Raw genomic sequence first — 15,914 nt, 5'->3', positions numbered from 1 at the left:
TCATACAGGTGGCAGATAGCAATCGGATGTCAAGTGGACAAAATGGGAATAATTTAACTACCGGGTCTTTTGCAGAACTGTCTGACAAACTTAAAAAGCATAAATGCTGAATTTCATTAGTCAATATTGGGGGGAAAACACAATAATCTTGTACTCCAAAGCTCCATGTTCAGGTGTCTGAGCCTCTAAAAGCATCGGTCATTTTAAGATTAATATTTTGCATGCATAAGTGTGAACATAACATGAAATATCACCGCGTAAAGACAGAAATCTGTCAACATAAACAATGTCTGCTTTACCTTAAGATGACGATGATTCCATCGAAAACGTTGTAGGGGTTTCTCAGGTAGCTGAACGAGCCAAAAGCCGTGACCTTGAGGATCATCTCCAAGGAGAACATACTGGTGAAGACGATGTTGCAGATCTCCAGAACGTTAGTGAGCTCCTCTGGCTAATGGGGCACAGGGACAAAGAGGAGGTATGAGAGATCATGGGGAGAAAAAATATGAAGCAGGAAAATGCTTGAAGATTTCAAGCTTTGTAGTTGTGAGGGTAACGAGCAGAAACGACCTGCTTGTTTGCTTTTAGCATTATTTGTTGTGTCAATGGGGCATCAGACTGTAGCTACCCAGACACCTCTATTGAAATAAACTTTAATTGCTCATTATGAGTACCCCACATGGAGGAATGGCATCTTGCTAATGCGACAACCTGCTCCACCTCCTGTTCTTCATGAGCGTCAGACTTTTTCTTTGAGAGGGCTAAGTTAAGAACAGTCACGATTCAAGAACTTCACCTTTCCCTGGTTACTTCAGCAAGGAGACTTCTGTCTTTCGTCCATCCCGGAATCAAGGAGCATTGTCTGCACCGCATTTACATGTCTATTCTGGGCATGTGTGCGTCCGCTCACGTCGCCATAAAGTTCGTGTATGTTACTCCTAATGAGAGTTTAGCAATGTGAAAACACGAGCTAATGATGTGTGCCCACCGAGGTTCGGACAAGCATAACAGTGTCGGCAGCAACTTGGAGATCCATTACTGTTGTCTCATTACTGCAGACCCAGGGATACATCTGAAGACTCATGTTTTCCGGTCAGCTGACGTATGGAATGAAACAAGAATAGCAAGGCTTCGACATCACAATGTGGGCCTGCGAGTTGGACTACAGAAGAAAATTGTATGTATTTGTGAACTGAACCCAAAAAAAAAAAAAAAAACCCGTTACAGTGAGTCATTATTTCAAGTACTTTGTTCCAAACAGCGATTCAAAAGTGGACAGACACAGATCGACAAAGGCATTGAAGTACATATTTTGTTCTGTTCATTGTGCTGCTCTTACCAAAGAACTATCAAACTTCTGCAAATATTCCTGCTCAGTTTATATGGCCTCAGAAGTTAAGTACATTAATGTATTCGGATAGAGAAACTGCAGCATGTTATTGTTTTAGTGAAACACAAAAAAACAATTATCTACATTTTACCCCCCACAAAGAAGGACTTCTGATTAAGGCAAGACTTCCTCCTTTATACAATACTGGACCAATTACAGGCTGCTACAGTGTAGTAATGGTTCCCACTCATTACTACTTGGAACGGTGGGTGATCTGCACTTCTCTGTGTCATATTTACACGTGTCCGTGAGGATTTTTGTGTAGGTTTACTCCAGTGCCTTTTCGAGGACGTATTCGAACGAAAATGGAAAACTTTTGTGCCGTTTTGGGGGTCTGTTTGCACAACTGTGCTCGGAGCCGCTGAAAACATTTTGAAAATGGCTGCCAAAAATACTCAGACTCCATCATCTTGTAAACAGGCCTTCAGACCCAAGTTCAGCCTTTTGTGTACTGGATGCTTTCAACATCCAGTACACAATGAGTTTGACCCCTGTTGTGCAACACCTTTTTTCTTTGTAGCTGTTTAATTCATATTCAATAATCCCCAGAGAGTAATTAACCAAAACCCCCTGCTGCTGTTTCATGAATAAATGTAAGCAGAGTGATAATGGATAGTATAACACTGCCAGCTCCTTCTAATGTTTCTCATTGTTAAATCATTATAAAAATAATCCTTTGTTTACTTGTCATTCCAGGGGGGAAAAGTGTCTCTAATAAGGCTCTTTGTTATAAGAACTCGCTTTTGATGACTACAACACCAGTTTGGATGAGAAGGTAGACGCTTGGAATGGAGCGGAAGGTAATAGATTCCACGATTTTAGATGAAAAACCTGTGTGACGAATCCAAAAACTTGGGTGTAGTTTATTATTCATTCATACGTCGTGTTGATCGATTGATTCTGTTTTCTGGATATGTTGGAGATGAAAGTTTTCCACAAAACGGTGACTCTGCATCAATCCAGTCATTTCCGTTTGGGTTTCACGCTTGACTTTTTGGCAGAGACAGACAACCATTTAAAGGTTTCCATTTGATCCCCATCCGTCGCTGTCTAATCTCCAAAGTGCCTCTCATGCAGATGCATTATTAATTCCCAAACAGCTGTTGAATTCTCTGAAGTGTCCTTTCACTTGAGCTGTTTATACAGTTCAGCGGAAAATGTGTCGTGGCGGGAGAAGAAAATCTTTTTATGTATGAATTCATCTTGAACGCCGGTCACATCTTCATCTGAGACACATTCAGCTTTAAGTCATATTGTCATACTTGTGTTGTCGGTTTAATAATTTTTTCATATTTCTTATTAATAATCCATCAAATGGCTCAAATGTGTCTGTTAAAAAATACAAACTGTTATTTTGAAAATGAATAGAATTGAATTCATATACAGGGAAGAGTACACATGGACAAATTGGTACCTGGGATTTGGAGGAAATATTACAGAAGATATGTCATGTCTGTATTTGAAAGCCTTCAATGCCGGAGTGTGGGCGTACGTCTCTAAGAACACTACACTAGAATCACCTGAACTCTGAGGAAGTTAGCATCTGATTCATTGGCTCAACTGATCATTTTAATTAAAGTGGATTTTTTGTAATAAATTATCTAAACTTGAGATTCTAACTCAAACTGTTTAATGACTTTGTTATCCCTCTAGTTCAAGTGAAAAACTCCACAGTACTATCTATAACCATCTCGGACACATCAATCAAATATTCAACGGTTAAATTGGAAAAATGTGTGTGATCATGTATTCTACAATTTAATTTAAGTTAGGAGGTTGTTTACCTGAAGCACATACACTGAAACCAACTTAAGGCCCTACTTACATTGACAACATTTCAAATAAAAATAAAAAAGTGTTTTTGCATTTTAATTTCTGAAAAGATTTGTGGCAACATTTTGAAAATAATGTCCGTTTACATGGAAACAGCAGAAACACTGAAAACGACACAGTTTCCATGTGGGGCCACCAGTGGGTGCTGCTTGTTTTTGTAATGTAACCACACACGCATGAACAGTACGTTAAAAACATTAACAATGGCAAGTGAGAACTTTTTACTGCGGCCCTAATGACAGCAGTGTTTCTGCTGTCTTCACAGAGATGGAGCCCGAGCATTTTCAAAAAGTTGCATTTCACCGTTTCCCTGACTTCACTGAGTAAGTAAGCCTTTTTCAAAATGTTGTGTTTCCAGTGGCTCCAAGCGTCGTTGTCACTTACCAAAAAGTGTTCTGGTTTCACTTGAAAACGTCAGGTAAACGGGACCTAACCGTGTTGTGGAGTAACTTTTGAATATGAATAGTATGGATATGGAAATGACTATATGGGAAATGTTAAAAATGACATGTTTTTCTTGAACTCAGGCTAAAGATGTCCTCCATGAATTAAGCGCATTATGAAAGTCACCTCGCAATAATTAGCTGATGGGCTATGAAGGATTATAAATTTGTCAATGGATGGACTTATATTCAGTCTGTATGAAAAATGCAATGACATCCGCATTGCTTTCATGTGATTTTATGAGAGAATTTAGAAGTCTTATGCTGGTCTGAATATTGTCGTCTGTGACTGTAAAATGACATGTAAGCTACATCTGGTTGTGGTTGTTTGAAGGGAAGAGATCATTTTCAGCTGCTTCCAATGCTTCCGACGTGTCCCGGGTTCCCTCAAATGTACAATACTATGAAGAAGGTGCGCATGCTTGTTTGTAGTGAAAGTCGTATCAGGAACTTAAGAGAAACCTGAAAATAAAGTGTAAGCTTTTTGAAACGGAGAGATTAAAAAATATTTGTTATTAATTAATTATCAAATCATGTTTGTTACTAACTGTAAATATATGTGTTTGATGGTTGGGAGACTATCTAATATTCAAGAAAAAAAAAAGTAAAAAAAAAAAAAAAAAGATTTGCTTTGCAATTAAACTGCTTTCTGTTTATCGGGTTTTTAAAGTGTGGGAGGATGCGCCCCCGCTCACGAAGCTTAGACCAATTTATGATATCATGAGATAATATTTTTATCGACTGCTGCATCGTAGGCAATAAAGAAACTTTAACTCTTGTCATGCTGGTTAAATGTTTTAGTCTTTATAGTTTGCAGCTTTGGAAACTGTCACACTGCTGGTTTTGCACTCAATAATTTTAATCCATCCAAGTTACACTTAAAGAGATACAACACATAAGTACAATTCAGTTTTACAGTTGCATGTTTTAATAGAAAGATCTCCCAGAAGTTTTACTTTTTTTTTTAATGATTTTCCCATTGTTAACGTTTACAGCATATTGTCATCTGTGTTTGTGGTTTCATTACAAAAAACAAACTAAAAAAACAGCAGCGCCACCAGTGGCATCATATGCTAGCATGTTGTCATGGAAACATGAAGCCTTTTTCAAACAACAAAGTAAAAACAATGGGTAAAAACGACATCACACTATAGCCACGTTTCCACCGCACAAAAAGTGCTTAGATGGAACGGAGCAGTATGGAGCAGTAAGGCAAAGTGTAACCGTTTCCTCCACAGGAAGTATGGTTAAAATGTAGGCGGGGGCTGAGAGCCTCTATTGTTGTTTACATCCTCCACTTTGCACTTTGTTGTTTTCTTTACTTTCTTCTTTTTTTTTTTTTGCAGCCACAGAGCAGCAGCTGCACCTTCCGTGCTGGTTCCGAGAGAGCGAACGTCGCCCCTGTGAAGTGACACCTGAGCCACTCCCGTGTCACAAAGCCGGTCGGCGCCGGTGTCGCACCGCTGTCGCACCGCTGGATGTGACAGTCGCAACTTCCGCGTCGGAGCAGAGATCGCAGACGCGATGCCAGGACAGACATCGGGGCTCGGAGCTCGGAGCAGCTCCGGTGTCCCGGCGCACCGTTGTGTGAACGCGGTCCGAGACCGATCGTCGCGTTGCATCACGTCACACAATGGAGCACTTCGAGCGTCGGTTACGGCCGTAGCGTCTGCTCCTGAGTCCCTGCCTCCGCCCCTGCCTCGCGTCTGCTCTTTCGGGACCAACATGAAAGTTGCGCAGCAAAAAAACACAAAAAAACCAACCAGTGCAAAGCTGAATATGGTCACAACGGAGGATTCATACAGCTGACATTAAAACATTGAGGACGTGTAGTAAATCACTGACCAATCGGCAAACGGCTCCTCAAAACCGGACCCGTTCTATGGTCCTGAGTACCCCAACAGAAGGGCGACGGAAAAGCATCAACCTTTGGAGCGGTTATTTCCAGAAAATCTCCAAATCTTGCAGCAGAAACCCAAACCGTACCGGACCATACCACTCCATTCCTGCACTTTTTGTGTGGTGGAAACGGGGCTTATGTGAAAAAAGTAGCTGGAGATGTATTTTATGTGTGTCAAAAACCATTTTTCTTACAGAAGAAGGCACGAATCCGGTTTCCAAAGCAGACAGACAGCCATGCCACACACACACACACACACACACACACACACACACACACACACACACACACACACACACACACACACACACACACACACACACACACACACACACACACACACACACACACACACACACTAAAACAGCAAAGTCTCTCCCTGCCTTCCTCGTTACGTCTCTCTCTATTTTTAGCCGCCCCTGAGATGAGAGACGACCCACCACTGCGGCGGTGGCAGGCGTGAGTGGGCGATGGTATAGCGAGAAATGTTGATGGAAAGACAAAGAACGCACAAAACAGAGAGCAGCAGAAAGAGACCGGAAAAGAGAAGCATAAATATAAGCACATCACAGGCTTTGTAATTTTTGTCTTTCTTTTGCCCGCAGACCTTGTCGGATATCATCTGAACCAAAGTTCACCATCGTGAAATGTGATCTTTCTCTTACAGCATTCCTTTGCATGCTATTCTCTAACCTGTGCTGTCTGTCATGTGAGGCTGGGGAATCCCTTTTTAGAGGCATTATGAAAAACATTCACATGTGCAAGAGAAGAGTCAACAGTGCGTAGGAGGAGACGGAGCCAAACTCAAAAGGTTCCGGGCTGCGAGCAGCAGATCTGTCGTTACACTGCGATACAAGGCGATGCAGAGAGAGAGAGAGGCTGTTGTGGTTCGTGCATTAGAAGTAATAGGACACAAATGATATAACTTGCACGACAATCAACTTTCAATTCATCAGTGTCCTTTGTCCTCTAGGTAAAATATGGTAATTGACTTGCAATAGTAGGCTTCTTCATCATTCTTTTGAAATGGCTTAATGGGGTATATATGGATGTAATATGCTTTACCACTGTGTGCAATGTTTATACTAATATGTCAGAGCTATAGTTGTACATCGAAAGCATTAACCTTTACAAACCATTGAATATATACAGAAGACAGGTAGTTTAGAATATGAATAGTTTGTTGACAGGACAGAAGGGATTCATGCTGGTTTGCTTGTTGCTCTCAGTCTGTGTCCTATCTTTTTCTCTCCTTTAACCCCCGAACGCCACCCAAAAGAGCAGAAAGTCTCTAAATCTGGTTCCACCGAAAGTCTCTACCTCTAAGTCTGGTTCTGCACATCGTTGGGTGTTTGTCCATAAAGGTGCCTTAAAGTGATTGTGTTGTATTTGGTACTACAGAAATAAAATTGAAATGAATTGAAGGAGCGCCACAATCTGAAACCCACAAGAACAAAACAAAAACCCGTTTAGAAAAACAAAAAGAAATACATCAGACCAATGTAAAAACCGCAACCCAGATAACACAGATGTTTCTGTATCACTACCCGAACCCGGGTCTGTTTCACTCCCAAATCTGTCTGTCTGTCCTTTACTCTAATCGATCCATTCACCTGAAAAGGAATAGCAGAAAGCCGCCACATCTGAGCCCGAGTCTGCAAAGGTTTCTTCCTATTAGAGGGAAATTTTCCTTTCCACCGTCGTTTATTCTTGCTCATGTGGATTTGTTGGGTTTCTTTCCGTAAAAAGCACCGACAGATGACTGGTGATTGTTGCTATTGTGCTCTATACTGTAATTTCCGGAGTTGAGCGCATCTAAATATACTGTAAGTGGTGCACGGACAACTCGCCCACAACATATTTGTTTCAGCATTATTGATTTGAAGGATTGGATTTCAAAGTATATTTCACACATTTGGAAGGATTATTAAGTATATTTGACACAAAAACATAAGATATATATTAAATTTTTTCGTCCAAAACAGATTTTTTCAACATTATTGATTTGAAGGAATTCAAAGTATATTTGACACAAAAAACATGCTAGTGTATTAAGGTCGACAATATCCTCTATTTTAGCGTCTTTGATATGGCAAACAGGATTTGTTGGAGCCTAATAATCAGCTTGACTTATGAGTCTAATGGCTCATAATGGCTCAAAGTAAAATAAAATCGGATCGATGCTTGTTTTATAATTATTTCCCCATATTTCCACATCATAACTCAGATATGGGTGAGGGAGTTATATAATAAGTTAAGTGAATTTTGATCCAATACTGATCCGATTTTACACATTATGTCAAGATGCTTTGCTAATTTTGACTTCAGGATATTTATATGTGGCTTCCACCATAATCAAAAGTAATTCCGAAAAATGTATTTACATGTACTCGTTCAATTTGTTTACCTTTAAGAGAATGGTAAAGAAAGAACAACAAAGTCATATGATAGTATGCAAAATGTATATGGACATATGCTACATAAATGAAAAATACATAAAATATCAATTAGAAATAGCAGAAATTTGTAGCAAAGAGCTTAGCCACATAGTACAGCAGGTTGGAGTTACGTGATGCACCTGAATGCATCACCCAGGTTTTGGCAGCATGAAGCTCGTTAACCCCAAAAAATTCATAAATTAGCTTTTAACTTGCCAGCTAGATTCAATTGTAATGCGTGGTTGTAACAGTTAAATCTAACTCTGTGATGACTTTTTAATTATGAGCCATTATTTATTTATTTTTTTACATGTGGTTAAAGTTTGCTTTAGATCTACCATTCAAGGACACAGAACCAGGGAAAGAAAAAATACCATTAAAAATTAAGAAGTTCCAGGAATTTGTGTGGTCTGACTGTGATTGATGTGTAGATACTCTGGTTTCCTCTCACAGTCCAAGGACATGGGTGTGAGGTTAATTATTGACACTAGTGCGCGTGAGTGGTCGTCTGTCTCTTTGGCCCCATTTACACAGCAAGTCTTGATCTTCAGATCAGATATGATGCCTAAATCTGTTTTTTGTTTTTTTTACCGTGCACATTTACACATATTTACACATATTCTACCATGTGATTCATTTCTGATTCTCGAGAATGCACTTGCCTACGTGAGAACCATCACGCATGCATAGAATGAAGAAAACCAAGGAAACCCGTTGCGTTAATATTTTTCTCTTATTTAAATTAATTATACATAGAATTAACTCATCCCATTTATATTTGCTCATTTTAATTGGTCCAAAAAAAAAAAAAAAATTTACAAATATTCCTGATCTAAGTATCCAAGTGGCATGAATAGGAAACTGTGTTCTATTCTTAAATCCTTCACAATGTCACTTGTTGCTTTACAGAGTGGAAACTGCAAAGGACGCAGCTTTTTTTTGATTTGGTGCAGTTTGACTGAACATGCTGAGCAAAGCCTGCTGAGTTCTGATCGGTAAAGAAACCAATTACAGGCATAAACGGGACAGGCCAACAGAGCTTGGAGTTTTTCACAAGAAAAAAAAAAAAGAAAAAGAAGTGGAAGTGGAACGTAGAAAGTGAAGTAATGAAAAGTCAAACCATTACCTGTTCATGATGCTCGATCCCCATGCTGATGGTGTTGATCAGGATGGCGATCATGATGCCTCGGTTGAAGTACTTGCTCTCCACGATGCTCCACAGCTTCTTCCTTATGTCATACCACACATCCTTGCAGCTCTTCTTCGGACCACAACAATAACGGTCCCCTGAGCTGTCATGACCTTTCTCAGCCTTCTCCTTGGTGCCAGACCGGCCGCCCTCTCTGTCTGTTTCCTCCACCGCTCCCTCGTCTGCTTCATCGTTGGCCGCACCGCAGAGCGCTCCCACCCCGTCACTTCGTGTCAGTGCCGTGGCACATTGAGGGCAGCCATCTGTGGCAGAGGCGGCGGTGAGGGCCATGGGCTCGGCGGAGGAGCCGTGGTCGGGTTTGTGATGATGCGGACAGGGAGGACCTGATGAGATACAAACGAGGAGTGTGAGACGGCGAGGATACGAAGGATGTACTGAACGAGCGTTCAACTCACGAACCGTGTCTTAACACCGCTCTCCTCTCACGTCCTCCTCGTCCATTCGCAGTCCGCTCCCGCCCTTCCCGGCCCCCTTGGCCTCTCCCAGCGCCGCGGAAGCCGCGCGGCTTCCCTCGCAAGGTGTTAAACAGGTTGACAGTTTGTCTCCTGGCCTTGCGGAGGAAATGGCAGACCAACTGAAAAAGCTCTTCGTAGCAGTCCCCCGGTTCACTGGCCAGCGTGGAGGAGGACGAACACTGAGCTCGCTGCTCCTGCATCAGCTGATGCTCCCTCTGCTTGGTCTCGGAGAACTGAGTGGCAATGACCACGAGGCACAAGTTGATCATGAAGAAGGAACCAACCTGGGCGCCACAGAAATAGCAGAGATTCAGAAATGGGCAGAGGATGTGCTTCTTTTTCTAAATCAATTCCTCACATTTTTACAGCACCTTGGTAAAACTGTGAATGGTTTGTAAAGGAAAGCCTGTTAGCGTTGTTGTCATAAACCCAAACAATGAACATATAATTAGTCATCTTCAAGGATAATGATGTATAGCACCTAGAGTTTGGGTGTGAAATTGTCCAGGACCATTAATTTGATCCTTTACCAGTCAGTTTCTGCCAGCTCATCAACCCGCATTAAAAAAAAAAAAAAAAGACTTGTCAGGACGATGGCTTTTTTCCAGAGTGTCGCTGTTGACTGGACAATTCCACACATTCCCATTTCAGAGACACATTGAAGACACTAAAATAAAGATGCATATTTCAGCTCATTTTTTCTTGACAATACAATAGTATGTTTGCTGTAGGTAGATGAAATCTCATCAACCCGAGATTAATCAACATTAAGAAACCTGGAGGGAGTCATATGATGCCTTTTGCTGTCCTAATTTAATTGTATTGCAGTCTCTAGGTATTTATTTCTCACCGTGAGAAACATGGTCACACATGGGTAATGTATTATTTAAGAGTTCATACTGGTAACATCCATGGTTCCTTGTATGGTACCATCCATGGTAAGTCACTTGTATCTCCATCGGTACCATCCAAAGTACTTCAATGGCATCACAGTCAACACTTTAGTGATGGTCCAATCTGAAGAGTTTAATGGTACCAGATGGGGTAATATCTACTGATACTATTCCTGGTGCCTCCTGCAGATGAACAATGGATTGTACCATTAGTACAATCCTTGCTATCTATCTGGCGCTACCAATGTTACCTTAATGTCCTGCTGGATGGTTTTATACCTGGAAGAAGTATAAAAGTCAAAACCAAAACCATTTCCCCTTTAAAGGACCCATGCAAAATCATTTGTGATATAATTAGTTAAAATGATGTCGGAAAGACATTGATTGTTGGAAGATAAGGAAACAAAATGAAAACTAGGATTGTCTTGTAGGAAATAGTTCTTTTTTGTTTTGTTTTGACTTGCTACTTTTTTATACATCAAATATGACCACCTGCTCAAGCTCCCATTGCTTCAAGCTTGAGTTCTTACTGACTATATCTTTTTAGAAGTGTGTGCGAGGAACTTAAAAGTATGCTGCGTCGTCATTCTGAATGGTCAAGGCTCCTTTCCACAAGAGACAGCAGGCCAAAGATTCAGACGGAGAGAAGTGGGGGGAAAATAGAAAGAACAGGGCACGGTCAGCCGGAGGAGCCGAGCTGATGTGGAATAAGAGAAGGGGAGGAAAGGCAAAGGAGGGCATGAAGTCCACTGCTCTGCAGGCTGCGATCAATAGGGACTGTAAGCCCGATAACCCCATTCTGCTCGCCATCTGAACCGCTGTGACACAGACGACAGAAGAGGGGACGTGTGTGTGTGTGTGTGTGTGTGTGTGTGTGTGTGTGTGTGTGTGTGTGTGTGTGTGTGTGTGTGTGTGTGTGTGTGTGTGTGTGTGTGTGTGTGTGTGTGTGTGTGTGTGTGTGTTTGTGTTTGTGTGTGTGCGCCAGTATTCAAGGCGGCTCCGTCGACTCAAAAGAGAGATTTACCATCAGGTTGGACGGTTTTCATCCAGGACAGAGAGACAGAGAGAAGGTCCCAGCACCAGCTCAGCACCTTTTGCTGATCCCATCAAACATTTATACTCAGACTCACACCAGAGAAGCTGAAATACAATTAGAAGTGTGTAGATCTGTGTGTGTGTGTCTGTGGTGTTTCAGTGTTTGCACAGTCATGGTGTTTGAGACGAAGTGTGTGCGCGTGTGTGTGTGTGTGTGTGTGTGTGTGTGTGTGTGTGTGTGTGTGTGTGTGTGTGTGTGTGTGTGTGTGTGTGTGTGTGTGTGTGTGTGTGTGTGTGTGTGTGTGTGTGTGTGTGTGTGTGTGTGTGTGTGTGTGAGACAGTGAATAGTTGATGCATGGCATTTTGTAAAAGTCTGAAACTGAGCTGGAGAAAGAATCACACTGCTCAGTGCCTGTTGCAGCTACTGAGAGACAGCTGATATCGGCTGACATGACACGCTACAAAGCTGCTAAGAGGCTCATTGTTTTGGTTTTACAGCATGTTTTCTGTAAATACAAGGCTTATAAAGACCCAGTATCCAACACATTTACTAGAATATTTCTTTTTTTACTTGTGAATTGAATTTCCGCCGTATTTCTCGGATGTAGGCAAAGAGGACAGAAGTCGAGCAACATTGAAGATCAAATGGAATGAGAAAGTAGATTTTGATTTCTTCGAAGATTCCTTTGCTACCTGTGTTAGCTTAGGACACAATTTTTCTTTTTTAAAGAAATTTCTTAAGACCCAAGCTGAAATATTGGTGATCCTGCCGTGTTGCTCGCACAACAAGCATTATGAAACAGCTGAGGAGAGGTTTTTGTTTTTAGACATGTCACTGTATTCGGAAACCAGAAGGTTTCATTATAATGAGCTTCATGCTGAGATTGTAGTCATTATCAGTAGTAATTGTATTATTTTTATTTTTGTTCAAAACTGCTTAGTGGATCCAGGAGGATTTTACTAGCTGAGTACTTGCCACACTCTACATGCCAAAGAGTTTCGGAGCTCACACACCAGCGATGCTACATGCTAAACACAAATTATGATGGATACACTCATTAACAGTGGCAACAGTTAACAGTACACAATTGCCAGTAGGGATACAGACGCTACGCACTGCCCGAAGCACATTCTCGACGCAGTTGTATAATGTAGCCTTAAAGGCTGTTGGAGGTGTGTGTCATCGATGCACAGGCTGTGTGGAGGTGGTTTGGGGAGACGCATAGCCTTCAGGTATAGTTTGCGTATGGAGGTTAAATTAGGCTTAATGGCATTTAGTAAGTACTTGTATTGGTACTCAGTATCAGCAAATAGATGAAGGTTAGTACTCGTCCTTTAAAAAGCAGTTTCAATGCATCCCTACAAAAAAGCCTTCCATCAGTAAACATTGCTGTTCCATTTATACTTTAGTTCCAGTTATTTTGCAAGCATGCTTTTTATTCTCACAAATTCCATTGTAATTTGATCTGCATCACACATTCATAGTGAAAAGCCACGGTAAATGAGTACTGCAATACCACATAGCTTATGCTCGATTATAAGTTCTTTCTAATTTAGCAGAACTTCATATGAATGAGTAAAAACATCAGATATTCTTGCGACTGTCAGACCTTGAGTAGTTCCTCGGAACAGGTCACACTGCAGCTTCCTGCAGGACTACATGGTGATAAATGTGTGTGTGTGTGTGTGTGTGTGTGTGTGTGTGTGTGTGTGTGTGTGTGTGTGTGTGTGTGTGTGTGTGTGAGCACAAAGGACAAGTTTAACAGTGTCAAATCAACCGATCCGCCACACTGAAACTAAAGAGGTTGAGGGTTTCATTTCTGCATGTTAAACTCTAATTCCAGTGGGCCTGAGCTATTTTCCATGCAAAGCCTTTAATCCCTCCAAGTCGCCTCTTGTAAACCGGTGGTAATCACTGTACAGCATCTCCCTAACTCTCTCCATCTTTACCTCACTTTTTTCATCTGTCTCGCCATCTGTCACTCTCTCATCGCCGTTTGCGTCTCGCTCCCTCCGAGCGCTCTCTCGCGTTGCTCTACCTTGCTGCCTCATTTTGATTCAATTTAACATGCTCGATCTGCGTTACGTGAGTGAAATTGTCAACACTCAGAAGACGCGTTCTGAACTCATGTTCCCCGCCCCCCCATCGCTCTTCACTTTCAGACAGCTTGGTGTCATGCAAGTATCAAAGAAAAGATAATTAAAAGTCTCCTCATCCGTCTGCCTGTGACGTGAGGACAAGCCGAGATGTGAGCGGAACTTTTTAAACATGTGAAGAGTAAAATATCCCCCCACACACCCCATCTCTCTAAGGCTGTTTGGGAGACAAGCCTGAAAACATGCTGGAACAAAGCCGACAAGAGGCTGACTGTCAAATCACTTCTCCAGGAAAAAAACAACTGCAGGGAGCAAACTCCACTTTAGTGCCCGACTTGATGAGTTGTAACATATTCTTCTAGGACAATTTAAAATCATGGGGATTTATCACCTCCTGTTCATAGCAGTGGATATTGATTCAATGGAGGATTTGGTGGCCAGGCCAAGAAAATGTTTCCCTTTTGGACTTTTGTGATAACACTAACAACAAATGTGAGCTTCCTAAAAGAGATGTGTGTGTGTGAGCCAGCGGACTTTTCAGACGTCAGCAAATCTGTGACTGGAGTCAATTCATTTAAGCCCTGGTTACAAAACAACGTTTTTAAGCGAAAACTGAAAACTTTTGTTGCATTTTAGGTGTTGGTTTCGACGACAACGGTGGTCCAACACACTGAAACGGCAACTTTCTCAAAACTGCTCCAAAGTGGAACCAAATCAAGGGCCGATTCGGCGACTGCACAGCTTATTTCTCAGCGCAATTTTTTGTCAAAAATGCTTTTCACTTTACTGTTTAAGAAATAAAAGAGAAAGTTTTTGACGGAGCCACGAGGTTGGTTTGGTTTGAACCCCAGTGACGCGTTTGTCGAATGAAGTGCAGCAGTCCAAGGCGAGCTGAAGAGTTTCGGGGCTCACAGAGCAGTGATGCTACATGCTACATGCTACACATGTAGAAGTCGTACACTCACTGACAGCGAGGTGGAGCAGATGTGAGTGGCACACAGCAGGCTCGGTTCCTTTCGGGACCGCTTGAGTACAGGACAGGGCAATGGGTGGAATCTTTCTACACCCTGCACTGTACTGAAGTGTTGCGGTTGAAGGAAAGACTCTTTTCAGATGCGATGCTCATGCTGGTTGCGCTTAAAGAAAACCAAATTGGCATACGGCCATCAGCTAATTACAATATAACAAATGGCGCTTTAGTCTATATCATGAGGAGTGCAAGTAAACGATTTCTTGTAGTTGGCTTGATACCAGAGTTTATCAATGGAATCCATCTTTTAATCATTTGTTTGGGACATGTTTTTGGATTCACACACATTTTTTGGGGGGTTTTAATGTGGAAGAAAAAGTTTGCATTCATTCGAAGAGGCTTTCTTTTTTTTATTTTCTATGTTATAATAATTGATGCTGCTGTCTACTTTATTTCAAACTCGCCTTTTCTAAAATATGTTTCACAGTTCAGGCGGTATATTATGATGTTTTTTCTTGTTCTAAAATGAAACGTTTAATACAGTTTGTTTTCAAGTGTAGAGGCCGGGGGACAGAGCCACCTGGTGCTGTGATCATGGTGAGCCTGCAGGACGAGCCGAGGGATTCACTTTTAATTAAGAACATTTTTATTTCAGATCAAAGGCCAACATGTGGTCTCCTCTTACTCCTCCTCCTCCTCCAATCTCCTCTCTGATTTCATGCCGACACTCTGGTCCATCATCGGCTGCCACCTCCTCGATTTCTCATCATTTGTTCATCCGTCCATCTTCTTCCTTTTCCTCCTCCCATCCCCCCTTTCCTTCTCTCTACACCTCACCTCCATCCATCCACTCAACTCCGTCTCTTCCTTTTCCCTCAGTTTTCTCCCCCATTTCATCATCTTTCTTACATTCCCATCAACGCTTTTCCCTTTTCCCTTTGGCTCCACTACGCTTCCTTCCCTCTCCCCCTCCCTCCGTCCTCCCCAAGTTGTGTTTTTCCACATCAAAAGGCAACTATTATATCACCGATCGTCTGTGGCGAGACTACTTTGGTGAAGGGAGGGAGGAGGAGGGGTGGGGGCTTGATGTGGAAGACTATATCCAGCAGCAAATCTGAAAGAACGAGTATGGGAAGGTTTCATTTCGGTGCAAAAATAAATTGGAAAACTTTGTGTTTTGGTGTAAGATTAAGAAGAGTGACAGATACGTGAATGATGCTTGATAGAGAGAGAGAGAGAGAGAGAGAGAG

General features: G+C 41.8%; 1 protein-coding gene across 1 annotated transcript in view; it reads right to left on the bottom strand.

Moving 5' to 3' along the window:
* The window catches only part of LOC308110400 (voltage-dependent T-type calcium channel subunit alpha-1I-like), a gene marked incomplete at its 3' end in the record, with an annotated part of 220,532 nt that overhangs the window by 99,327 nt on the left and 105,291 nt on the right, over nucleotides 1–15,914 (bottom strand). The window contains exons 8-10 of the mRNA XM_080464661.1: nucleotides 9,614–9,953; nucleotides 9,131–9,537; nucleotides 300–451 (exon numbers count right to left, since the gene is read on the bottom strand). Coding sequence (XP_080320787.1) covers nucleotides 300–451; nucleotides 9,131–9,537; nucleotides 9,614–9,953 — 899 coding nt within the window. The remainder of the gene's footprint in view (nucleotides 1–299; nucleotides 452–9,130; nucleotides 9,538–9,613; nucleotides 9,954–15,914) is intronic.

Source organism: Lipophrys pholis, assembly GCF_963383615.2.
Source record: "Lipophrys pholis genome assembly, chromosome: 5".
NCBI lineage: Eukaryota > Metazoa > Chordata > Actinopteri > Blenniiformes > Blenniidae > Lipophrys > Lipophrys pholis.
This window is presented reverse-complemented; position numbering and strand designations above follow the sequence as displayed.